We start from the raw sequence: 26,798 nt of genomic DNA on the forward strand, positions 1-26,798 counted from the left end.
ATTTATCGTTGATCTAAAAAAAATTATTGTAACAAATTATCTCTGCTTACTATATGTACGTCTATAATTGCAAGTATTTTGATTTTTCTCGTATCTTCCAAGTGTGTGAAATATTAGTTATATGCTATTTCTGTCTCGCTTTAACATATGATCATCAAATAAGAATAAAGTGAATATGCATCCGCGTATTTCCCCTCACAAACATACACACAAACAGATAAGAATACTTGTTGCCTCAAACGGGTTATTCCAGATTGATTCAGGATTAGTGACTGAAAGAATTCATCATTAAAGAAGCAAAAGGAATCTTCCCGGCAATTTTCTTCGTTATTATGAAAAATACGATAATTATCATTTTAACAATTATATTCAGTAAGTAAATTTTTTTTTTTTTTTTTGTACTAAACTAGTTTAGTAGTGACCTTGAACTCTGACAAATTTTTATATATCCCAACCATAGATAATAAGTATATCTGCAATATATGTTATAACATAAAGCATATTATCGTGGAGTGAAATTATATTGTTTTTTCGTAATTATATTATTATTATTATTCGAAATTATAAACAATTTCTTGCAGAAGGATATACGATATATATTCTTTATAGCTTAATGTACAAATTATAGGTTTAAAATAAAATAAAATAAAGAATTTGAAATGTAAAATATATAGTTTATTTATTTTATAGTTTTGATGAAACATGGATATACGCAATGTGGGTAAGTTAATATATCTTTTTATAAATATACTGATATTTTACATCAATAAGATATTTTATTTACGCCATTAATATGAAAGTAATAATATTCATTAACAAATTTATATTTCATGAATTTATAACAAAATTCATTAATGTCTTTCTTATAGTATAGAAACATTTCAATGTAAAAATGGAGACTGCATAAAGAGTGAATTATTATGTGATGGGCAGGCAGATTGTAAAGATAGCTCTGATGAAACAGTTGTAGAGTGTACTAAAGCTGAAATCATATGTCCAAATTATGCATTTCGATGTTCTTATGGTGCATGTGTAGATGGAGATGTAACTTGCAATGGAATACAAGACTGTATTGACAATAGTGATGAAACATTGTCTAGATGTACAGGCATTTCATCCAATATGTCTTCATCTGTATTGTGTAGAAATGATCAATTCACATGCGCTAATGGGCATTGCATTAATAAAAGTAATCTATGTGATGGTAAAGCAGACTGTGCAGATAATTCAGACGAGACATATTTGCAATGTGGTTCAATCATGTAAGTTGCAAGATTGAAGAAAAAAGTCATAAATTTAGTGTTGTATAAATATCTCTGAACTACATTGCAATTTTACTTGCATTATAATTCATTTCTGTAGAAATAATCAAACTTAATTTATTAATAACTCTATTTGACATATTTATAGCTGTCCAAATTTATCTTTTCGTTGTGCTTATGGTGCCTGTATTGATGGTGATTTAAAATGTAATGGAGTTAAAAATTGTGCAGATGGTTCCGATGAAGATCCTATAAAATGCAAATATACTACAGGAACAACTTTAACTCCTCCTCCTATAACACAGCGTCCAATACCTCCTATTAGTTCTAAATTTTGTATTGTACCACCAAAACCAGAAAACGGTTATTGGAAATTACACAAATCATATTGCTGTGATGTACAAGCTGGTCAAGTATGTAATGATTGTGATGTTGCACAAGGCACACGGTTAGAACCAGGACAAGAATTAATATACAAATGCAATCCTGGTTATAAATTAAGTAAAGATACTCGTCCATTTTGTAGCTTGCAAGGCCAATGGGTAAATATTCCAGAATGTAAAGGTATGGAAAAAAAATTATAAAGTAATATTATTAAATAGTAAAAAGATATTATTGAAATATACTTGTATTTTATAGAAATACGTTGTAAAGGATTAGAATCAGCTTCAACAGGTGTTAGTTGTAGACGCAATGGTGGATATACTCCATGTTCAAATCCTGTTCCTGGAACAGAAGCAATATTATTCTGTCGTAATGGTTACAAAGAACAGACAAACTTTGCATCATCACGAGTTACATGTAATAAAAATGGTGAATGGAGCCCGAATCCAATACAGTGTATTCCAGGTCCGCTAATGATAAATATTTATATTAATAATTCTTCTGTCTTATTACAAACAGATGTACAAAGAAATTACTCTATGTTTATAGAAGTTTTTGATGATAAAATTGTTATTAATACAAATAAAGGGAAAAATAATGATCCAGATAGTGATTTAGCATAGGAAATAAAGTTGTTAAAAGTCTAAAAGATTCAATACTAAAAATATAATATAAAATAATTTTATACAGTATTATAATTATAAATTAATACATTATTTCAATGCGTTATAATGAAGGTTTTAATTTAAAAGAAAGTATTATTAAGTACATAAAGTATATTGTATTATAATCTGTGTGAAATAAGTTGCACATATTAATCATATTTATGTATATTCAGTGGAATTTATATAATATTATAGTAATGCTTATGATATACATTATAATAAAATTAAAGAATTTCTAATGAAAATTTGTTAATATTTTGAATATTGTTTGCTACCATTCAAATTTATATAATAATAATTATTTCTCTTTAATGATATAATACAAATATATATTTTAGCATGTGGTCTTCTACCTGTACAGTATATACCAACTATTGTAAATGGAGCTCCAGCTAATATTTCCGAATTTCCGTGGCATGCTACACTCTATAAGGCGGAGAATCCTTCTGCACCAAAAAAATTTATTTGTGGTGCAACTGTTATTCATGAAAGACTTCTAATTACGGCAGCACATTGTGTTTATGATGAAGTGGCTCAGAAACTGGACGATGCTTCAAAATTTTACATAGCCACAGGCAATATTTTTAAAGATTATGATTCTCCTTTACATAATAATATAACGGTGAAAAAGGCAAAGGTATCTACATTTATTATTTTTAGTGTTTCGAATTTCTATAACTATTATAATAATCAGGTCCTTTGCACACATTTCAGGTAAAACATATATACTATCATTGTGATAGATACAGAGGACTTAGCGGAAATTATGAAAATGACATAGCTATATTGGAAGTTACACCACCACTTACATTGTCAAACAGATTAGTACCTGTATGTTTAGATTCGAAGGATGAGATTAAATTAGAAAATGGAATGTATGGAAAAGTCGCAGGATTTGGAAGGACTGCTTCAGGAGAATTTAGTGCAATGTTACAACAAATTACAGTGCCATATGTTTCTTACAGTATGTGTAAACATTCAAGTATTGTTCCTGAAACAGGACAAGTACTTATTACAAATGATAAGTTTTGTGCAGGTTATGTAAATGGTTAGTATAATATTATTGTTTTTCTTTTTAAAATTTAATATAAAATTATAGTACATTGTTTATTTTACATTAAAGTTGATAAAAAATATGTAAATCACAGGGTCTTCAGTTTGTAATGGTGACAGTGGAGGTGGATTGATTTTTAGCAGCAATACATTGTGGTACTTAAAAGGTATTGTTAGTGTTACTATTAGTAAAACAACAGGAGGGTCTACAACATGTAACAGTGATACATATTCTTTGTATACTCAAGTTTCCAATCATTTGTTATGGATTCAGGATATTATTTTATCGATAGACCAACAATCATTACTACCTGTGTGTCCTACATAATGAAATGCTCACCATTGCTTATACTCTATCTCTAATGAAATATACTAATGTAACTGAGATTTAAAGTACTATTTACCTTTCTTTTTACATAGAACATAAGATAATATATATTTTTTATATTAATGTACAATCATTCTTTTATACATAAATGAGGTGTCATATACTATTGAAGCCATACAATGGAGATACAAAAGTATACAATATTTCAAATATATTTAATAAAAAATGTGTAAGGTGATTTACATGTTAAAAATGTATGAATATATAAAGTCTCTTGATACATAAATTTTAAATATTATTTTTTTAATTTATACAAAATAAATTATATACTTTTATAGAAGTGCAACTAGTATTATATTTAAACTTATTATTATTTTTTCTGTTACAAGCATAACATTTATATAAAACCTTGGTTATAAAACAATATACAATAACTATTATAAAATATATACATACACATACATATACAAGTACTATAATTACTACTGTACTTGTCACAGAAAGACAAATCATTCTAAACAGAATTTTTGGTGATATCCATATTTTATTTATGTTTACACACATTCATATTGTTTTGATATCTTTTCATTGTTAGCCCTTTTTGGTAATTTAGATGATACATGGGACACAGTAGCGTCTATTTAAAAAATATAATATCAAACATAATATTAGACGTTAATAATAAAACTAATATAACATTACAATAAAAAGAAATATAATATAAACATTTTACCTTCAACATGTAAGTTTTTTAAGTTCTTTTGAAGTTCATCTATGGTAGAATTTAATTTAGTATTTGGTACTGAAGGCAAAATATTTTCATCAAGTTCCATTAATTCTGCCAATTCCTTTTCTAAATCAACATTTGAATCATCATTCTTAAGAGACTCTGATAATATACATTGTACTTCTTTTTGCTCTTCCAAAGCCTGCAATTTCGATCAACATAAATATTTTAATATAAGAAAACTAAAAATTAACTATTTAGTTCCGAAATTTACTCACTTCTGACAGGTCATCTACAATATCTTTAACATTAGTCTCTGATAAACAACTACTGTTAAGTTTTTTTAATACATCTGATCCTATTTTGTAAGTTGATATCACAGTAGTATTTGTGTGAGTATCTTGAATACTTGTTATAAGGCTTTGAATATTGTTAAGTGTTTGAGCTCGCTTTTCAATAGTACTTTCCAATTCTTTTTTTTTTCTCAAATATGTTTTTGCTACCTGTCGTAGACCTTTTGTTACATATGACTTTGCTTCACTAATAATATTAATTTTTTCTTCTTCCATAAGTTCTATTTCTTTTATAAGTATATTTTCTTGTTTTATTAACTTGTATAAGCCTTCTTCAATTTCTGTTATACTATCTGATGAATGTGCAGCGATTTTAATCAGTAATTCACTTTGATTTTCATCACTTCTAAAAACCACCTTTTTTTCACGCATCAACCATATTAAGATTAACATTATAGTATTATCCAATATATTTTTATCTATGCAAGATTTACAACTTTTTACTAGTTCAGAAAATGGTATAAGAATACTTTCTTTTTTTCTTTCTAAAATAGAAAGTATAACATCTCCAAATTCTTTAATGATTTGTAAATGTATATATCTAGTTTCTTTGTTAATTTCATTATTAACAACATAACTTCTAACTTTTGAAAATGACCATACAAGTGGCTTTTTCACAAATGTATCAATTGACCATGCAGTCCATGATTCACAGGGTTCTTTCAAAAATTCAGTTTCTGGAATTATTTCATTATTTCTGTAATATTATATAAATTAATCTTCAATGTAAATTGTTCTTAATTGTATTTTTATAATTTATGAAGATAATATTACCGATGTAATTCTTCAACAACAGTTACTAAACAAAGCGGTGTACAACCTTTCCTTCTAAAAGCACCATTTAAGTCTGCAATAGAAAAGCTATTTCTCTTAGTGTATTTTAACCATTCATATATTAAATTTTGCCAAAAATTATATTTCGATACCCAATCTTGTGGATTAGCAGATTTAGTTCTAAAAGGGGAAAACAAAGCACTGATCCTTTCTTCTTCATTCCAACATTTAGGCATTTTTTCAGAGGGAAGTGGTAAGTTATTATCTACATCTTCAATTTTTGTAGTCATTTTTTTAGCTAAAAGAATATTTTTTTAAGTTAGGTTATATTTTTACATGTAAAAATAGAAAACATAAAACAATAATATTTACCTTTTTATGATAATATTAGTTCTACTATATATGATTAAAATCTTTTTTAATGTTATCAGATATTAATAACTTTTCATTGTTAAAAAGTTGATTAGAATCTTCCTTTCGATAAAACTGTCATTAAATCGTTTTGAGAACGTAATACAAGCACCTAACCTCAGTTATTATTCTATCTATTACCAGTTTTGCTATTACTAGATACTTTACTATTATATAGATTTATTCATTTTATAAAATGCAGATATATTTTTAAATTGTGAAATACATTTGCTTAGACTAACGTGTATTACAGTAAATTTCTTATTTAAAAAAAAATGCTTCGATGCTAGAAATGATTTGTAAAATTCAAATTTAGGCAAACTGCCATTTTATATTATGTACAACAATCATATTTCTACTTCTAACTACAGGCGTTTCATCCCGTTTCCTCGTTGTTAAAACAAATAGGAACATTCATACGGTATGGTGCTTGCAATTTGCGATACGCATATCGTGATAACAACATATAATTATAATATAACCATTTTTAATATAATTTTTATAAGAATTGTATTGTATTATTTTACAAGAATTGTATATTGAAATTATCTTAAGTTAAAGAATGTAAATATTATTACTACTTGAAGATCAATTAATATAAATGATTGCTAATAGCAGCTAATGAGTCGTGACACGACGTCACTAATCCACTTATACTACTTTTCTCTATTACCACCCGATCTTTTCTCTTAATTTCGCCTGATCTGACAAACCTTAAAACTTTATTGTATTCATAGTTTGAGGTTATAAGTATCTGTCATTGTTACTGTCACGGTCACGCTTTTTGAAATTCGATAACAATATTAATTTTTTATATAAATATCTTTGCATGTATAAATTAATATTCAGTAAATATTGAAATATAATAAAAATGTCATCGTCTTTAGGTAAGTGAATATTGTTATTATTAGGTTAATTTTAGTTTCATTGTTATTATAAATTACATAATATATTTTAAGGTAATGAGTTTTTATTAAGCAAGCTATTACATATATAATAACGTTAAAACTTGTTTAGTTTTTGAATTTATTTTATAGATTCTATAATATTCCTCATTCTTGTGGCGTTTTTGTGGGGTGTAACCAATCCATTTATTAAAAAAGGAGCTAAAGGTTTAGAAAACGTGAAATCATCTTCTAAATTTTGTCAATTTTTTAAAGAACTTGCTTTTCTTATTACAAATTTAAAGGTTTCATTTAAAAATTCTATTATCCGAAATATGCAGATGTGCTATGATTTTAATAATTATTCTTATTTTTATAGTACATTATACCATTTATCATTAATCAATGTGGTTCTGTATTATATTTTTTAACTTTGAATAAAGTAGACATATCACTTGCCATTCCAGTCACTAATTCTCTTACTTTTGTAATAACGGCAATAACTGGTTGGATTTTGGGTGAAGAAAAGATACACAAAAGTTGGTATATAATTTGTTATTTTTAAATAAAATTTATAATGGAATTCATGTGAATTATATTAATTTTCAGATACATACATGGGAATGATATTGATTTTGGTTGGAACAGTCCTTTGTTCTTGGGATAAAATAGACAATACTATACAGTTTTAACCTTTTTAGCATTTCATTTTAGAATGTTTTATTAGTTGCAAATAGCAATTAAAATTTTAACGGATTCATTTGTTTTGTTGTCTTAAATAAAATAATATTTATATTACAATAATTATATAGATATAATTATGTTGATGAGAATATAATCATATATTTTATGATTATATAGATCAGAAATAACGGGTTACATGTTATTATAAAATACATGGAATTTATGACACTGATTTGTTCTTAGTACTGAAAATATTTGGTATTATGCTTATTTATTTATTTCAGATTAATAACTGTGTTACACATGAAATATAATTCATTTTGAGACTTTAATCCTTCGACATTTAACATTTTTATTTCGTACACTTCTGAAGAAGTAAATAATTATATTAATAGATAATATAAATTTATAGATAGATCGATACATTGTCTATATATTCATGATATTTACATATGAACTATAATCATCAATATATACATGACAAATAAACAGCACCAAAGAGGAAGGAATATTGTAGATGTATTATTGAATTCACATCGTTGTACGAAATAATAGCATATTACAGTAAAACAGATTAAATTCTGTAAGTTTTTTCAAAGTGTCTTGTTTTACTGTTAACATCATATGTTCACAATTAATTTGAAAAATTATAAAATGTGGTAATTAATAGCCGAAGAAAAGATTAAGTGAAAACATAATAAAGCAAATATAAAGATCATTGTTAGAAATAAAGATTATTATTACAAATATTTACAATTAGTATATGTAAATGAGATTGAATTGATCTATGCACAATAAACATTTAGAAATTATACATATAACTGCTAAGTATCTCCTTGTACACTCAAAGATGGTGATTGTTATGATAAAATTTAAGAAATATTTTTTTATGTTGTCACTCTTATCTTAAAATATAATCAATATATTAAGAAAATACCTTGCATGTTCAGAAATTTTGATTTCAGTTGAAATAATGTGTATGGATACTTAGAAAAACGGAAATGGCACTCTGATTCACGGTGAAATGAAATTATTTTCTCCGTTTTTATAGACCACAAAAGAAAAAAAGGTAGTAGTGTAGTGTTGGTTCTGAATGCATTCTCATCTTATGCAACAAATTTAATTTGTTAAATTTGGCAGAGAGAAGGCTGTGTTGTGAAAGGAATATTAGGTTGTGAAGATCTCATTAAAATAAAAGTTGATGCTTTAGATAAGTATGTGTCTTCCAGTTGTGCTCTTTTTTTGTTGGTCCTCTTCTGTTGGCAGTTTAGATTGAATCATCCAAAAGGATAGTGTGTCAGTCAATGAAACAACTAGAAAATAGTGTTTTAACCATGTGTGTACATATTCAGATAATTTTACATTTTGTCACGAATCCGCATGTGGCTATAATTCGTTCACAAAAGTAGTTTATGCGCAATATGGTTCACAAATCAACGTCATAATTAAATTTACATTATTAATTGTAGTTATAATGATTATATATTAAAACAACAAACAGAAACTTGTCAATTTTTTTTATTCGGTTAATAAAAATTACTTATTTAATCATTAAACCGTTTGCGATCTAAGGCGGATCTCTGATTGTACATTAGAAGAAACAAAATAAAGTGATAGAATAACTTGTTTATAATTATGTTCTTTGCGAGCACGGTGGTGGACCGACGAATGTGTTATCGTTAATCCCTTACGATTACGAATTACATACTTATGAAACTCAAGACTAGCATTAATCAATGGCCTGCCCTTCAAGCACGGGATTTTTTACTTTTCAGCTTAAACCAACCCGCACTCTTATTCGGATCGCGTGGAACCGATGTGGACCTGCTTAATTCTGGTTTTGAGTTAGCGCTCCGTGATTTGGTGGCCAACGATTCCGTGGAAACAGTTCTGTCCACCTTCTGCTTGTCTTTCGATTTCAACGTGCTACGATTAATCGTGCCTGCAGTAATAAATATTGTGCGTTAATTCGTTACTCCGATACATGATTCTTAACATATGAAATGTGGATAAAAAAATAGTCTTCCATAAATAAAATATTTTCCTTTTTCCATTTATTTACAAAACCTCATAAAAGTTTGTTTTTGCTTTAATATAATTATTTTAGATTTAAATTCACATTTGTTCAAGTTGTCACATCAAAAATTCAAAATATTTCTGTGAATTTTCTATCCACATTTTATATTTTGTAGGTATTCTTTATTTAATTTTTACCGGTTTTCGAGAGATTATCTTTGCTTCGTCGTATATCTTTTCCACGACGACTTAGCGTTTCACGACTTCTCTGCCTACGTCTCATAGTCGCTAGCGGTTTTGAATGCAGTTGTTGATCGTAATTTATTTCGAAAGGTTCTCTATAATGTCTAGGCTTCCAAGGTGCAAGAACACTGACACTTCTCGATACTGTTCTCGTGTGTGATTGAAGTGGTCGATTTAATTCCTCCCTGCTCGCTGCTCTACGTCTCTCATTCGGACCAGGTATTTCGCCCACTAAACAAAAATATAAGTCGTGTTTTAGATATCGAAATACAAGATATAATTTATCGATTACGATAGTTTTTACAGTAAGGTAAATGGAATTATTTTTATAATGTTAGTAAGTATGTGAGAATTTATAAAAAATAAAAATAAATTTCAAGTAATTATTTTACATGTGAAAATATGCCAATGAATATTACTCCATCAAGATCAAATTTAATACGAAAAAATAAAGTAGCTACAAAAAGAAAGAATTGTCAGACTCATTATTATTATTTATTTTATTATTATCATTTTCTCAAGAAGAATAATTTAAGAACTTTTTAACGGTACAAAATAAATTTGGATATTTCCTTATTGAAGTTTAGAACTGTTTAACATTGAATACGTATTATATATTTAATTGTTATAACACATTTGACAATTGTTAATAATTACCTGTAGCAGCATGAAGATATACAACAGATCTCTGTGATCTTTGAGAGTTCTGACTTTGTTGACTGCTATCTCCTGTTGTACTCTCACCGGAAGACAATGCACTTTCAGCGAGCCTTGGTGGTTTCCGGGGTGGAGACAAAATACCCAAATTGTGGCGACTGGAATTCGTAACATCACGCCCTGAACAGGCATGGTCGTCTCGTTTGTTTCTATAAAACGCAAACAATTGTATGTGCAATAAAAATTAATTTATTATTTTGTACATTATTATTTTTTATGCACATTTTAATCCTTCGAATACTTATAGGTATTTGCCTTTTTGAAAAATTTGAAAAAAGTTTATATAAAATACAAAAAAAAAAAAAGGAATTAATAAATATATGTAATGGAGAAGGCAGATACCCGAGATTTCTTTGAAATATGTCTCTCCCGATAATTTGCCATTTAGCAAAGCATTATCGTAATTGCTATTATGTCAAATGGATGCAGCCCACCTGCGATCTCTATTGGAAGAAATAGACTCCTGATCAGTGTCTCCAAAGAAACGCAAATTTTTTTGTACAGAAACACGTTCGGGTGCGGATGAAGCTTCCTCGTCCTCGGTCCCGGTGGTTAAGATTTCGCTTTCCGGTATTCTAGGCTTCTTATCCACTGTCTGAAACAATCAAATTAATGCAAGCATCAGTAACGTAGTCGCGGGATTATTCCGCTGAAACAGACAATAAGAAAGAAACAAGAAACACGGAAGTCGAATAGAACTCGATATACGATGATCAAGTTTCTTGCTATAATTTTGTAACTATGGACAATAAAAAAAAAGGGGTTCAAGTAAATGTTATTCGGGTGGATAAACTCTATGTTAATAATAAAAAAATTAACACAATCTTTCATTTAAACAAATCTAGGCGTCCCTTTTTCCCTCCAAAAATCGCCTCAAACAAATGGGCAGTCAAATTGGTTAAAAAGTTAGCCCCGCCCGTACCATTTAATCAGAGAAAAAATGAAGTCAATATGTTGATTAGTTTCTGAGAAAACAATTTGTAACACTATATTTTTATTACCTTGAATAACAAGAAAAACAAATATTGCCTTATTTAATTGAAAGAAACACGGATTTATACCATTGATTCAAAATGATATATGAAGTTCTTCGTGATAACTATAGAAATTTATGCCAAACCAAAGTTGGAAATAATAGAGCTTTTTAAAGAGCAATATAAAAGTGGTACGAAATGGGAAAGAAATAAGATCATAATTCGTTGATAAACGGACGAAGAAGAGCAAAAAAGAAAGTGTGCAAAGTACAGAATAATTCGATATATTTTACATTATACGAAATATAATAAACCCTGGTAGAAAGATATATTCTTTACACGAACGAGAAAAATACTGGCGTCTCGCTTGTTTCCAATGTTTCTCCATCCGTGGCACCCTCGTGAGTCATGATCTCTGGTTCCCTGGTCCATCGACTCATCCTCTATAGATTATCGTTTACGGTAAGATTCACGCGCACGCAATCATCTCGAACGGCAATAGCCGCAGAGAGACGACCAGGCGCGGCCTATCGAAGCGGTCAGAGAGAATCGAAATCGGTGCCTGACAGAGATTATTCCGCGGACGATGGTTGAAGCTAGGCAGCCCCCTGATCGGCACTTAATCTCACGATTAAATTAAACCACAGAGCGCAGAGTTAGTTAAGCATTTAATCAAACAGGTAATTGGAGGTTGTACCGGCCTAATGGCTCCGCTCCGTAGCGACCTTTACCGACTGATGAATGCACCAACTTGCTCAGTCGGCTCGCCGCGAACTCGATAACCGGACACACGATCCATCCGCTCATTATCAGATGCAACTTGTAAAAATCATATACTCTTAGCTTCTGAGTCTCTCAACATAAAAAACAGCTCGACTTCTTGTCGATTCGATAGGAGTTTGTATCCGTGTCATTGAAGGGGGGGGGGGGGGATGTGTGATGTTGAAGAAAAAATTGGCGGTGGGATATTTGATATCTGGAAATCTCGAAACCGGAAACCTTTGTTCTGTTTTTGCGATTCGAAACCCTTGAAACCTATGTAAATAATAATTTGTATAAATAACTTACGAGAATATTGTGATTCTATGGTTTTACTTTTATTTAACTGATAATAAACCAATTGAGTTTCTAATGATTTAGCGTTCGAAAGAATTGAAAAAGCTAATTTCTTTTAATCGGAGTTTTTCGGAAAGAATATTTTTTAAATTAGTCAGTTCGACGAATTAGAATTACAAGATACTGATAAATTAAGAACAAATATTTTACAGGTTCATATGTAACATTATCGATAATAAACAGTTTGATATCTTTAAAGTATCACGAGCATGGAAGAGATGCCTCTTAAGGATAAAGATATTATCAGCTAATTAGGAGCTCTTTAATTTTCGATGCAAATGTGTCGCGACACTGTGGAGGTGTTCATCGTGATATTATGCATACAACATAGCTCGGGAACCTCGGAATCCCATTCTCTACTGTAACGTCGCCCACTTATTACCAATTTTGGAAAGGCTCTCGTGGAATACGTTCACGGAATTTGATTACTTTGGAGAACCGATTCGGATGAATGATGTCATAAACCGGAATACTTTATGCCGTGTCCCCTTGATCATTTGTATCTTTTCCAAGTCGAAACGTTCATAAATCGTTGGGCAGATTTATAACATATCTCATTACTTCTTTAGGGATATTGATTTAATTGTTAGAATATGATGTGATCTCATAAGAGCTGAAACTTACTTTAATGTTCGACTTGTTCTTCCTTGACAGAGACTTGAACCAGCCCTTTCTCTCAGCTTCTTGTCCCTGATTCTCTCTGGTAAGGGTGTTGCTTGACTCGCAAAAGGATTCCTCTTCTCTGGTGAGTGTACCCGTAGATCTTGACAGCCTTGTCGGTCTGGGCGGGCTGGGACTGCCGCTGGGAGTGGATAAGCGTCTTCGTTGGCTGTACTCTTCCTGCAAAGAAATATCGAAAATATACTTTCATGCACCGGCCTCCAGGAATTCGCACATTTTTCAGAGTATATAAAGGATTACTATACTGTCAAGTGCATAATATGATTTATATTAAAATCGTTGTACAGCTGATCATTCTAATCTATATAGATACATTACTTCCTCGTACAGAGTTTACTAATGATTGAAAATATAAATGAAACACAACCTGTTCATCGAAGAATTTAAAATAAACCGAAAGTAGGACTTTTTCTAACAATATCTAACATAATCATTCGGCGATTGAAGCGAGGAATGAACGAGAGAATGAATTTCCTCTTTCGAGCATACATATATACGCGATGCAGTAAGATCTTTGATGCAACAGTAGCCAATTGAAAAGAACACAGCAAATGGAACCCACGACGAAGATAATTCGACCGGAGGTCAATCGCGTGGGTGATATCGCGACTTAATTCGACGATTGGTAGCTGGAAATCCCAATTTTTCTTCCCCTTCAATTTATCGGTCTACTTTGTAAAGTAACTCAAGATAACGAACACTATACTTGCGTAGCAGGTAAGGAAGGACAGTATTATGAAGTTTCGATCTTTCGATCTTAAGAATTCAATCTAAACAAATTAAATCGACATAACGAAAGAGTTAAACAATTCTTTTTTAATGGTTCCATTGTTTTGATTTTCACTTTGTCTAATAAATTTGACTTTTAAATCTGGATAAAGAATAACGAGTTAGTAACAGGTTAAAAGTATGGTACCATCAAATGTTAATTATTGGATTACCAAAAAATTCGAATTTAAGAAAGGATTATGTCTTTAACCGAATCCTTAATCCTTAGCAGAATACTGTGAATGTGATATACATGTCGTGTTTTGTTATTTTGAAGTTAATAATATTGATATTAGATTGAATTGTAACTTATTTGCTATTTTAATGCATGTTGCATATTATTATTTATTTCCTGTCCTTGATATTTTGATATTATAACGAAAATATTTTCTAAATTCTAAATTCTAAATTATAGAAAATGTAACTTTTCAATTGCAATATGGATTCGAAAAAATGCAATAACATAAACTGAGTAAAAAGAAATTACAAATATAACGTTACGTTAACACATTAACCTCAATAACAAATAAAAGAAAATAGTTGTTTCATAAGAAGTAAAGAGAAAAAAGAAATTTGATAATCGAGTGCCGATCATCGAGTTTCAGCGTTCCATTCCGTTAGTTGAGATCTGGTTCGTATGCATATAACTCGAAGAAACGCGGGTAGACGCGTGTCCGTTTCATTCTCGGCGACGTCTACGTCGTCATTATTATTATCATGTTTTGCATCACCACCATCATCAACGCTGCCACCTCCGTCATTTACCCTCGCTCTCTCGCATGCATAACACACCGGCCACGGACAGCTTCGGGCGTTTTATCGCAACTCTGCCTGTTTATTCATCGATACTCTGCAAAAGAGCCACTATGGTAAGCATGTATATGAGCGTCTAGCCGTGCTGTATCTATTGTTCCTGTTCCAAGGAAATGTTGTTCCTCGTATAGGAACATAATTTTCACCGAAGAAAAATATGTTGCGATTCTCCAGCTGATATCCTTAGCTTAGACTAATCATATTCAACCGTCTTTAAAATTGCATAATCTGGTTCGTTTACGCAAACTTGATGCTCTATTACTTTTACTATGACTTTAACATTGTATATAATATGACGAATACTTTTAAAACGAAGAATTAACTGTTATTCCACGAAGTACTAGTTATCATATTGAAATATCAATTATTTTTATAATATGTAATTGTACCATCATTTAAGTTTCTTATTTGTTACAGGACAGAAACCTTAGTTCCCTTAAGTGTGCATATATCAGTTTATTGATTGAGAAATTTCATCCTTAGATAGTATTGTCTTAACTACGTAGGATGATTCCTACATGAACCAAAATTCGTTTCGTGAGGATATTAAATATTCGTCAATATATATTCAAAAATGAAACTCTTCTTTTTCAAGTTTTCTTTAAATGTGGACTTCACAGTATCTGAGGAGCGATGTCCCCATTATCTGTACTAAATATATTTCTAGATTAGATATTTTTTGATTTCTTATATTTGCATTTATATTGTAGTGAATGTAGTAGATATAAGAAGAACTTCCAAAAGCATATAACTTCCAAAAGTATGTTAAGACATAAAAATCATTCGTTGTACGTGAATAAATATGAAAGAACAAAACATGAACTAGGCACGTTCCTAGATCCTCTGTCATCTAGTAACTATGCCTGACTGGTTATATATTTGAGGCAGAAGGGGGCGCCATACGCTGTGTTCGCGGCGCGTACGGCGCGAAGGACCGCAAGCTACGATCAACCAGCAGTGCATGCGTTACCAGCGTAGCGGACCTTTCGATACGCAATATAATAACATAACGCGCGTACGCGGCCGCGGCTCGTACCCACCGCATAAACTCTTAAATGACTCGCAATGAATAGCCCATATCGCGGAATCATCTGCATAGTACAAGTACGGCGCACTTCCCTCGTACTCTCCATATATACGAGCAACAATATCCCGTGTGCTTCCCATAACGAGTCGTGCTATGGATCAACCGATGCGACGCGACGGTTCGACCGACCGACGACGAGTCTCGGGGACGGTTACGGCGACGGCCACGACTATGAGAGAAGAAGAAGAGGAGGAAAAAGGAGAAAGAAGAAAAGAGCAAGGGTTCTGTACCCTACGGACATTGTGACCCACGCACCGTCCTGCTAACTCTTATAGCACCGCACGCTGCTCTTCCTCCTCTCCCGTTTTTCTTCCCGCTCCGTTCATTCTTCTTTGCTTTCGTCTGCTTATCGACCTTTCTCTCTCCAGCTTCATCGCAGAACGCGTTATGCCCGGCTACTCCCTCGCAGGGACTGGCGTGGGCCGTCAAAGATTGACCTAGGTCTGGGTTCTGCGCCTGTGCACAGCGCGTCATCCACCTCGCGGCCCTGTGCACGCGCGTGCTGCTTACTTGACGCACCAACGCTTCCCAACCTGTCCTACATCCCTCTAGTGCGCACGCGCTCGAACCTCTTGTTCGTATGTGAGGTTGTTCGCGCATATACGTAGGCATGCGTGTATATGGTGACACAATCCCGCATGCATATGCATCGACGTAAGGCTGTTCTATTCTGTTTCCAATCATATGCCTGTGTCCTTTATGCGTGTAGGTGCGTATTTAAACGTGTGTTACAATAGCGTTGCAAAGGCGAGTGGACGAACGAGGCCTGTTTATCCTTGACGCATAACTCTGCAACATTAAATCGACTGCCGTGGGTCAGCGTAGATTACGCATAAATCCAAAGGAGGAGCTATTTACGACGTCAACCGACACCCATTTTAACCTATGGATTTTTCCATTTCTTTGTTCGACCCACTTGTTTTTGGACGGATAAAAGAATCTGTTAAGGTAGGGTAATTTTATCTTACGAAAAACAAAACAAGCGGTGACATTTGATAACGTGTGAATTCTATTGAATTCGATCGGTTTCGATGTGATCTACCTTTGTGCACTCCCGAAAAATCTATAGCCAAAAAATTGGTTACATGACTATATTCCGTAGAATCCATTTAATGTGGCAAAGTTTTAATAGTTTATAGTGTTAAAAATTTCTAATTATTTAATTTCTTCTTAATTGTATAATAACTGTACAAACATCATAAGTCATCAGCTTACATGGCGTTTATGCGATTAATCGTGTTTCATATACTTTGATCCAACGTAAAATTGACACGAACATCCACTAAATTCTCATCAACGACAATATGTAACACAAGTTTCAAAATCATCGTATAAATTCTCTCAATTGTTTCCTTGGCAGTATGCCAAATGGCGGGAAACATGTAAGAGCAATCAACCCCATCTATGTAATGAGAGCGAAGTCTCTTTTTTGTTGCGTTTTTCTGCCCTCTATCAAGATGCGTAGTCCCGGTATAAATCGATAGGGTTCGAGAGCCGCAAAAAGCATCCATCTTAAATAGAATGTATGCAGGTTGAAATCGAGGTGACCGCGCGTTGGATCTCATAGTCCTGACGTTTCTTTTTTGGAATCGACGGATGATGTGCCACGGGATTATAGCGTGCGTGTAAAACTGAGAGTCGAGAGTGACTGGTGAAGAAGAGTTTAGGGGAATTGAACGCGAGCAAGGGAAGTGCGAAAAGGGAGGCGACGTTGGAGCGAGAAACAAGAAAAGAAGAAACGAAATACGACGAAGGGGAACATTGAGGAGCGGGGAAGAAAATAGGGCGCGCACCGTATAATGTTGGCGCGAGAAAAAGTATAATGAGAGGGAATCTCGCCGCTGTAAGTACAAAGGAATATTATAGTAAGATCTGTAACGTGCAAAGCCGCAAAATAAACGAAGTACACGTAATGGGGTATCGGCTCTGTCGTCTCCCCTGTGGTGCACCTTTAGCTGCCACGCACGCGTGTTACACTCCATGTGTAAGGGATACAGAGGGAGCCAGTCAAGCCTGCGCAAACAGACCAATAAGAGCAATGCGCGGTAGCAAGGGAAATGAACTAGAAAAGCGAAAGAACAAGCAGAAAAAAGCCGCGAGACACGATACAAGAAACGTCGATCTTGGATATTTCATCGGTAGAGAATAGGATATGATTGTTGTACATTTAGCGTTTTCTAAGGTTGCTGCTTAAAATTACGTTTTTTTCTTGGTACGGTTATTATTTTAAACGATGTGTGTATTGTTACTTTAATTGAACAAATAGCAGTTTATGTTATCGATGGTTTGGCTTCGTTTAACTATTATACTTTCGAATATGGAAGAGGAAGTATAGCTTGATATAAGTCGCAGAATGGATTGAATGAAATTGATATTTCAGGTTCTGTTCATTTAGTTCATTTTGCAAGATCACTTAGGAAACCAGCGAACTCATATAAAATCAACACAGATTTACGAATATGAATTTTAATTTTCGTGCAATCAACGCACAAGCATGATATGCATCTGTGTCCCAATTTCACAGGTCGGCTGTTTGAAACGCATTAATCGTGACTCAGGAATAAAAACAAAAAGAGGAGCGGAAAAAAAACAGACGGGTCGATCCCTCGAAGCATGATGCGCGCTTGTAAGGTTCTTGTTCTTACGAACAGCGCAAGGTCGTCCGCTTCAGCGTTGCGGAGCAGTGTCATGGTGGCAACGCCAGCGCGAGGTTTCTAGGAGGCTGGAGGAGAAGAACGAGCTTTGCGCGCCAGTAGAAAACCGGATGCACACTTTTGCGCCCGTGTTGCACGGACGAGCGACCACCACTGCTGCCATTAATAACCGAAGGACCACGCCGCTAGACGGCAGGATAGTGGTGGTACGGTTTACTTTCTTTGGAATAACAATTCTTAGATAGTGTATCCTCCTGTTGATACACTTGCCCGCCTGTCAATGGGGGCGCTACATACCATGGGAAAGTCTTAAGTTCTTCGAGATCATTTCAAGACTATTCGAGCGAATCGGCCGGAACCGCCCACGGATGGGTTGGCACCCTGCCCTGCCCGTGCATGTTCTCATCTACACGTTTCGCATACATGTACGCGTTGCGATCATACCTCCCCTTGCGCGCTCGCACGCGCATTGACGCTTATAATTGATGAAAAGACACTGGCCTAGCCTAGGAAGCGAATGGTCAATGCTATCGAGCCTTGGCGGCTCGCCTAGAGAATTGATGTTTGCTTCTCCTGTTATTTTGTTACAACATAAAAAGAAAAAGAAATAGTCGGAACTTTCATGGGAATCAAAAGGCAACGGCATGGGTTTGATTTAAGGAAACGGGTACCTATCACCGAATATTATACCATGTATAAGTTAGCCATGTTATGCAAAAATATTAAGTTTGTTGTTTGTCACAATGTTTTACACAATATTTTTTATTTCACGTCTTTGGTGGTGCATCATCAAAATAGCACATGACGCGTTATCAGGTAAAGTGATATTGGCCATGTCGAGTACAGATTGTCGACTCATTTGGATACCCGTTGCAAATGTATAGCGGACTCTTTTATGCACGCCGCGTCTTCACACCCATTACGAACGCGAATATCACCTTCTATTGTAGGAGGATGAGCTGTCGAAGCTCTACCTCTTTTTTTTCTTCACGATGGTAAAGAGATAATATCGAGTACATTTTCTACCGTGTCATGATAAATAAACGTTGGCTTTTGCCTTTCGGGTTGGCAGTGTTGTTGCGATAAGAATGTTGTTAGTTATTTCATTAAATACTAGTCTGATTAATTTTAATATGTTACGACTACAAAGAATTAAATAGATCGCTTCATAGATTATTCGAAATAATAAAACGACTATATTAGTCATTTTAATTCTGTCTAGCCTAAAATATTCTTACCACCATTGTAAACACTTGAAAGTAATCTTATTTTTAGTATGTATACTGTTTTTCAACTTGCAAAACAAGTTCTCACAGGCGTATCGTGTCGTGGATTTAATATTATATGTGCAATGCACAATGCACGAGCAAACAGCGTGCACAAACGGTACAATTGTTAAGACATCGAGCCAAGTTCCTTCGTCACTCTACGTCGTTAAAGCGATGCCTGATCGAGTCCTCTGCTGGCTTAAGAAAACGATCCATTGTGAACCGTCATGCCGTATGATTCCAGCAATGACAAGCTGTACCCTAATCTACAGTTGATATATTGTAGTCCTGTAAAGTCGAGAAAAGTCTCTTGGAATGCTTCATGACATATACAAGCCAAATACTTATTAATCCTCAATATATTTATTAACTTATTGACTTAACATCATCGGCTATTATTAGGTTATAAGTGGATTTACAACAGCTTACATTAAGTTACTTGACAAGTAAACAATGAGAAGAAGAATGAGAAGGAATTTAAAAGGATATTTCAAGGTTGAGAATAGTAAAGTGGTCTCAAGTTGCTTGAATTCAGATAACTTGACTAATTTAAACGAGACTTTACACACAAATCAGATAGGTAGATAACACAGCGGTAGTTAGTCGGGAAAAAGCCTATATCTGGTGAGTATCTGGTCTCATTCGTGTCAATATTACGTTGCAAGTAGGTAGGGTGCCATATACACACGAGTCAGGTCAGCGATACATATTGGCCAGTCGGTTCGGATCCACCGCTTAGATGCTCTCTATGGGTAGTTACCTGGGGAAAGATGTATCTCCCGGTACCAGGCTAGTACAAATCGACTGGTCTCGACACACGGATTTTAAGCCGAACTCGGACGGAAAGAAGGAGAAGGAGATATAGATAAATAGATAGGGAGAGAAGAATATAAAACGGGGAAAGGGGGATCATGTAAAGAGGACAAGGAGAAGAATAGGCGAAGAAAGAGAGAAAGGGAGGAAACACGGCGCGCAATGCGGCAGGTAGAAACGTATCGGCAAATTGCAATCGACGACCGCCTTGTCGGCAACTCCCCGTGGCAACAGGAAAGCGCTGCCGAGAAAGAGGGAAAACGAAACTGAAAAGGGAGCACGACGAGGACAGAGAGGTTATCTACTATCCTACAAGTGATACGAATATCCGGCATTGTTTAGGTCTTCGGGGCTAAAGAGTTATCGGTCGTTGATCGTTCCAGGAATCACAGCTTGGTATTCTCATTGATACCTCCTCCTTCTTCTTCTTCTTCTTCCTCTTCTTCTGCTTTTCATACGCGTGGGTTGAACCAATCTGGTTGAGGCTGTTGGATGAAGTTAGGTCAGTTTGTACACGTTACCGGAGACGCGAGCATCTCGTTCGAACCATAAACCCGTAACGGGTTTCCACCAAAATAGCAACGAGCTATTATTTTTAGCTTACGAGCACACGATGCGAAGACAACGGTGCTTTCAATCTTTTTTTGATCGTGAACGCGGGATATAGTTATCCTGTGAATCGAGATCAGTAGAATTTATAGCGATGGTGAACGATTTCCTGTACGGTGGAATTTTCTGCGTCCTACTTCTTCGGGTTTTATGTAGGAATTATGTCACATATGTAACATATTTATTATACTAGTTTGACATATTGTCCAATTTTTCTGCATGTTAGTTTTCAAGACCTAAATAAGTGGATATAGGTGACATGATATTCAGTATTTGCCATTTGATGGATATGGTATTCAAGTATTTGCGAAGAAGTGAACTGTAGATAATGTTCACTAAACAAAAATGCAATTCATAACACGATTGTCGTCTGAAAAAAGCCTAAAAGCGTGACGTTCATTATTAAGCTTGAAAGCTTAAAATCTAATAATTCTAACAGTATCGATCACTATGAATGACTATCGCGAATCGCGAAACAGCTAGACAAATCCGTTAAAGTAAGCAAGCAGATGTTTTCGCACGGGGTAAGCCATGAGGCGTGCGAAGATTTGTTAATAGTACAACTATTTCGAGAATCTCGGGATCTCACGGTTGAACCTTTTGACCTCTTATCTATCTCGCCCGACCTCAAGCTGTTATTTGCCAGCGCTTAAAACTCTTTGCCAGTTTAGAAGTTGATGTTGTCTAGCGCTAGAGTTTCTTACTTTGTCATGCTTCGTTGTTATTGTTACTGTCGCATGTACATCGGCTGTTAGGTGTATAAACGATACACCAACGGCAATTCGTATTACCGAATGTGAGAAATCGTAACTGGGGAATGGACGAGAGGAAGAAGGCAGCAACGTGTAAAGCCGCGCTCCGCGATGCGTCATGTCTCGTTCGACCTCTGAAAAAGACGTCAGGAGACGTCTGCCCCCGGGAGGCACGCACTAGCTCCATTGCGTTTTCTTCCTTTCGCTTTTAATCTGCATTCATTTCGACCTTACCTACTAGAAGGTAATCTAATTTCAATCTCTTCTTTTTTGTGCTTCTCGAATTTTCCCCCGGCTTTGCTTTCTTCGATCTTTCATTTACATTTGACCGTGTATTTACAGGGACATCAATTAGTTCCTTTTTTCATGGTTGAGTTAAATTCTTTTACGTTCATTGCGTATGTGCAACATTGTATCTTTATAAGTTATTAATTAATTAGACAATTAATGAAGCTATTCTTTCAAGGAGAGCAGTTTTAGAATAAATACGCTGTAAATCAATCCTATGTTTCCAAAATTGTCTTTTTATTTGATTTTCGAGCCAGACATGTTTGTCTTTATCCTTTTTCACGTTTGTAAAATATTGAGAAATAGTCATAAATCGAACTATTTAATTTTATAATATTCATAAGACGGATTATCTAACCTTACGCTTTCATATTAAATATTAAACAAATAAATAAATATAAAAATAAAGATGCTAATGATTGTCAGTCAATGAAACTACGTAGGAATATGTAGTATACATCTGTATGTCAAAGTACTAAATTTTAAAGAAATATACCGCCTTCTATGGTTTCTAAAGTTACTAGAAAAGCCATCTAAGAGAAGACTACGTGGAAAGGTTCCAATTCAAAACAACTATATTGGCGGTTTACTGTTTATTCAAGAGGCCGTACCGATCGAGTGGAAACGTCCATGTCCCTGACACGAAGCAGCAGTAACCGTAGTGGAGGATCTAGATGCGATCGTTACAATGTCGGTTGAGACAGAGTGGCGTGAGTCGCGGTCGCTTGTCGGAATAGATGTTACCGTCAGCCACTACGAGACACCTCAGCGATCACGCAGAACGAAATCGTTTATTTACTGAATGGCAGATTCGCTTATTCATTGCTGCGATTTTTTTAAATAATTCAAACATTAGGAGTAAAATTCCGATCGAAGTAGCAATGGGATAACTGTAAAGGTTCGAGGGATATTCTTCTGAATGGCATCGATTGATAAGGATGAAAGGCATAAAAGTCATAAAATTCACGAAAATGGACTTATATATTATCCTCGTGCGATCTTTATATTGTACGAATCTGCATCTTCCGAGTGCGTGAAGTGTCGAGTTGAGATTTCATATTTGAGATCCACCATCTCTCTCCATGATACTGATATATGCTAATTATCTTGGTCGATGTCCTTTCGAAGTACAGACGTTTCCAGAGGCATGAACGCCGTTTTCGAAACAACAAACTGTTTCATAGAATTTCATATAAAGATGATAGCTGTCATATGTCTTTCTAGGGGATATACAAGAGCGATCTCGTCGGCAAATGAAAGATAGCTCGCGAGACGATAGCAATCCGCGTCAAGAATAGCTCTCAGCGTGAAAAGGGCTTCCAATTGCTTCCTGGTTGCTCGATAACAGCCTCCACCCTGCCGGAGGACGATAATCCTGGATTAACAACAGGACGTCGAGTATCGATTGTTTATCGTGTGAAAGCCGCTCGTGAACGATCGTCCATTACGTTCGCCATGTTGCACGCCGTCCCGCTTCTGCGAAGGGATGGTTTCTCGAATAACCTTTCTCGGTATCTGCCCTCAGTAATCTCTTCGCAATGAAGTTTCCCTCTCTCTCTCTGCCTCTCACTCTGTCTCTCTTTTGATCCGGAAATTCACAGAATATCGCTCGTAAACGCGATACATTGCGAGAAAATAGTAATAAAGTTGTCCGTGCTGCGACCTCTTCCGGGGAAGTTTGAAAATTGTAGGGGGCGCAACTGTGTTAGAGGAACCAGTGAAAGGAGGACTCGCAAGCATTATGGGAAGACATCTCGTTTAGATTTACTTGATTTTCTGAGGGAAAGTTTTTTATAAAATAGGAAAATAAGTTCCTCCTGATAAAAGATTCAACTTTTTTTGGTAAATTATTTGATATTGTTTTCTGTTGGATTATAATAACTTCTTTCCAATCAACTAACCATATTACTAAATTCAACAAAACAAATTTCCTTGTCACGTATTATTCCCAGAGTTTTTACCTGTTAACTGCTATAAAAACTTAAGTTTAAGAACCTCACAGAACTTTGGTTTAAGAGGCTCAAACTTCCTTCTCTGAAATCGATTCAAAAACACGAAAGAATCCTAATGCAGTTTGTATTACGTCAAGGACAATGGACGGAACAGTTTCTGTGTATAGATAGCAAGGCGAAAAAATAATGGCACAGTGGAAATCGAAGAAGCGTAGACACAAGAACAGGTTAGAAGAAGAAAAACAAGAAGATGGTTTCAGAATAAGAAAGAAGTGCAGTAAGGAAGAAAAAGGAAGAGAGATATCCAACCGTTCGGCAGACCACAATAAATAGCCATGGTATCGTGTTGCGAGTAATTGAACGGGGCTTCATCCATGGTGCATTAAGTATTGAAAACGTACTGGATCCGGTGAGACAGCGGAGAAGAGGAGGCCACCAGAGAATGGTGAAGCTCTAAGTATTGGTGGAAGAAGGATGGATGATTCATGTCTGTCCGTTGTTGTCCAAGAGTGTTGTGTGTACGGTAACAGAGCATAGGAAGAGGAATCCGATGAGGAACCTCTGTTGCTGCTGGCGCATAATGGCGCTGTGATCCTAGGCCCCGTATGCTACGTGAGGGCAATACTGTATTGTTATTTGTTGGGTTAGGTACTGGTTGCTCCCAGATCAAGTACCAGCGTGCTTGAGATACAGTCCGTCCTGGTGTATCGGAATAATATCTTGCTCGCTTATTGTTGCCGCTCGTTGCAGATAGATCATTCTATTATCGAGATAGCAGTGCACGCGAGTTGGCTTGCAAGGGACAGCGACTTTGCGATGCTACATTGTGTGCACTGTACACCTCGTGATCGTCTATGTGGGATTTACATGTCAAGGTACGTATAAGGTACATCTAAATATATCGTTGTGAAAAAGTTTTGTAGTTTGTACATGTATTTTAGTCTGTGCATAATTTGCGTTTAAGAATTTAAGTGTTTTAATGTCATACTAAACACATTTTTATCTAAACAATGTAAATTAAAGGGAGATATCATAGTGATAGTAAATATATTCATGTAAACAGAAATAAGTCTTCATTGATATTTTAAATGTTCAATAAAAAGCATTAATATTAACTGTTGTTTTCATCAATATTTACCAACTGTGTATGGTTCCCCGAGATAAGATCAGAAACAAAAATTAAATTGATGTTTCATTCGGAACTAAAGAATCTTTAATGTTTTTGAGTTACGTGTGTTAATACAACATTACTTATGGGATAATGATTCAATACTTATGACTTGTGACACTCAGTACGACATTCATTCCCACTTGGCAAAATGAAAAGCACATTTGGTATCGTAACAACCATGCAAGTAGTTCCAAACTTTTGACCACTACTATAAACACTCACGTCCTTCTATACTATAAAAACGCATCTCCTTCGAAGGAGGTGGCTCTCTTCCATTTCATTCCCTCTTTGAACCTCACGCATGTTTCCCTAATTGACTTTCCGCGTATGCGTGGCTAGCTTCCGTGGATGAGATATTGTCGGTCGATTGAAATGCTTACGGGCCGCTGAACTCGAGCAAATCGAGCACTTGACTTAGAGCACACCAGGCGACTCTTGGAACAGGGGCTGGCTCTCTCTATAGTTGTCGTTCGATCGAGAAAGTGATTTCACCATAGTCATAGCCACAGTCATAGTTACTGGAACACGCACAGCTAGTGGGATCGTTCGTATTGGCTTATTTTAAACGGCAGATTTTTTTACACCGTCGCGAAATCAACGATGGTAGCAGGATTCTAGAATTGGCATCGGCTCTGATGGATACGAATCGTTAAGATGATATCTCCGTGGCGTAGCTTCATTCATGCTGCCTGGGTGATTCGGAGTGTCGTTCGAGTATGTTCATTTGGCTCTCCTCGAATTGCCGATACATCATAGTCCCCACAGCCATTTCGCGATCCGAGATAGCGTCACGTGCTCGTGACAACTGGAAAAAGATAAAAGTGCCATGAAACGGATGCGACATTTTTCTAAGCTTGCACTGCTCGTCGTTCTACGAGATTGTATCGGGATATTTTTCATTCTGGTGAATCGTCGTTCATCGCTCAGCAACGATTCCTCTGATCATCCCTTTTGATGGAGGATTTGTGTTCAGTGTTGTGAATATAAAGTTACTCTGATAAGTATTATCAATTGTTGCCATTTAGTAATTTTACGAGCAACAGAGAATATATTATTCTATCTAGTATATTTGTTTTACCATTTTTAATTTAAACCAGTGTCATGTATATTAGGATACTGTAGGTTGTACAAGTAAAATCATAGGCTAAGTAAATCATAAAACTGAGGAGCTCATAATAAAAGAGGCATTTGCCGAATTCTAAGATTGAATTCTACATAATAATGCATTTTATTAGTCAGAGACGAGACTCGCAGCACAGTGGACTCGGTATTATAGATAATCGTTTATATATGAACGTACTATTTTAAATGAATATTAAACGAGTTCTACAGAAATAGCCTTTATCGAGAT

General features: G+C 34.7%; 4 protein-coding genes across 8 annotated transcripts in view; 2 read left to right on the forward strand and 2 right to left on the reverse strand.

Moving 5' to 3' along the window:
• Nucleotides 1–13: 13 nt before the first annotated feature.
• On the forward strand, nt 14–3,751 carry LOC126915462 (modular serine protease-like). Its single transcript, XM_050720176.1, has 8 exons — nt 14–372; nt 691–721; nt 870–1,262; nt 1,411–1,826; nt 1,902–2,111; nt 2,650–2,948; nt 3,026–3,359; nt 3,460–3,751. The coding sequence occupies exons 1-8, from the start codon at nt 333–335 to the stop codon at nt 3,690–3,692; spliced, it is 1,956 nt and encodes a 651-aa protein (XP_050576133.1). The 5' UTR covers nt 14–332; the 3' UTR covers nt 3,693–3,751.
• Nucleotides 3,752–4,022: 271 nt separating this feature from the next.
• Nucleotides 4,023–6,252, reverse strand: LOC126915466 (charged multivesicular body protein 7). Of its 2 annotated transcripts, XM_050720182.1 has the most exons (6): nt 5,919–6,252; nt 5,699–5,844; nt 5,547–5,633; nt 4,698–5,469; nt 4,426–4,621; nt 4,023–4,329 (listed from the first exon to the last, which is right to left on the reverse strand). In XM_050720182.1, exons 2-6 carry the CDS (start codon nt 5,764–5,766, stop codon nt 4,247–4,249), a joined length of 1,206 nt encoding a protein of 401 aa, XP_050576139.1. In that variant the 5' UTR covers nt 5,767–5,844; nt 5,919–6,252; the 3' UTR covers nt 4,023–4,246. The 2 variants fall into 2 exon arrangements, with proteins under 2 accessions (XP_050576139.1, XP_050576138.1); XM_050720181.1 differs by having other exon boundaries at nt 5,547–5,844.
• A 441-nt stretch (nt 6,253–6,693) lies between these two features.
• LOC126915478 (transmembrane protein 234 homolog) lies at nt 6,694–8,739 on the forward strand. The gene is made up of 4 exons (XM_050720196.1): nt 6,694–6,844; nt 6,995–7,146; nt 7,221–7,380; nt 7,451–8,739. Exons 1-4 carry the CDS (start codon nt 6,829–6,831, stop codon nt 7,531–7,533), a joined length of 411 nt encoding a protein of 136 aa, XP_050576153.1. The 5' UTR covers nt 6,694–6,828; the 3' UTR covers nt 7,534–8,739.
• Nucleotides 8,740–8,846: 107 nt separating this feature from the next.
• LOC126915448 (uncharacterized) overlaps nt 8,847–26,798 on the reverse strand; it is a 160,044-nt gene continuing 142,092 nt past the window's right edge. For 3 of the 4 annotated variants that reach the window (XM_050720127.1, XM_050720128.1, XM_050720129.1), the window contains 5 exons: nt 13,216–13,431; nt 10,936–11,096; nt 10,442–10,650; nt 9,740–10,015; nt 8,847–9,467 (listed from right to left, as the gene is read on the reverse strand). In XM_050720127.1, the coding sequence (XP_050576084.1) occupies nt 9,274–9,467; nt 9,740–10,015; nt 10,442–10,650; nt 10,936–11,096; nt 13,216–13,431 (1,056 nt within the window). In that variant the 3' untranslated portion in view covers nt 8,847–9,273. Of the gene's footprint in view, nt 9,468–9,739; nt 10,016–10,441; nt 10,651–10,935; nt 11,097–13,215; nt 13,432–25,669; nt 26,253–26,798 lie in introns of those variants that run through there. The other variant, XR_007710198.1, reaches the window with a different exon arrangement.

This window comes from Bombus affinis, chromosome 4, assembly GCF_024516045.1.
Source record: "Bombus affinis isolate iyBomAffi1 chromosome 4, iyBomAffi1.2, whole genome shotgun sequence".
Lineage (NCBI taxonomy): Eukaryota > Metazoa > Arthropoda > Insecta > Hymenoptera > Apidae > Bombus > Bombus affinis.

Coding starts and splice junctions, on each gene's coding strand:
- LOC126915462 (XM_050720176.1), top strand. CDS start 333: ATGAAAAATACGATAATTATCATTTTAACAATTATATTCA. Junction 1,827..1,901: donor AAATATTCCAGAATGTAAAG/GTATGGAAAAAA, acceptor TGTATTTTATAG/AAATACGTTGTAAAGGATTA. Junction 2,112..2,649: donor TCCAATACAGTGTATTCCAG/GTCCGCTAATGA, acceptor TATATATTTTAG/CATGTGGTCTTCTACCTGTA.
- LOC126915478 (XM_050720196.1), top strand. Junction 7,147..7,220: donor TTCTTATTACAAATTTAAAG/GTTTCATTTAAA, acceptor TTATTTTTATAG/TACATTATACCATTTATCAT. Junction 7,381..7,450: donor TGAAGAAAAGATACACAAAA/GTTGGTATATAA, acceptor ATTAATTTTCAG/ATACATACATGGGAATGATA.
- LOC126915466 (XM_050720181.1), bottom strand. CDS start 5,836: ATGACTACAAAAATTGAAGATGTAGATAATAACTTACCACTTCCCTCT. Junction 4,622..4,697: donor TTGTAGATGACCTGTCAGAA/GTGAGTAAATTT, acceptor TCGAAATTGCAG/GCTTTGGAAGAGCAAAAAGA. Junction 4,330..4,425: donor AAAAAACTTACATGTTGAAG/GTAAAATGTTTA, acceptor TTTTTTAAATAG/ACGCTACTGTGTCCCATGTA.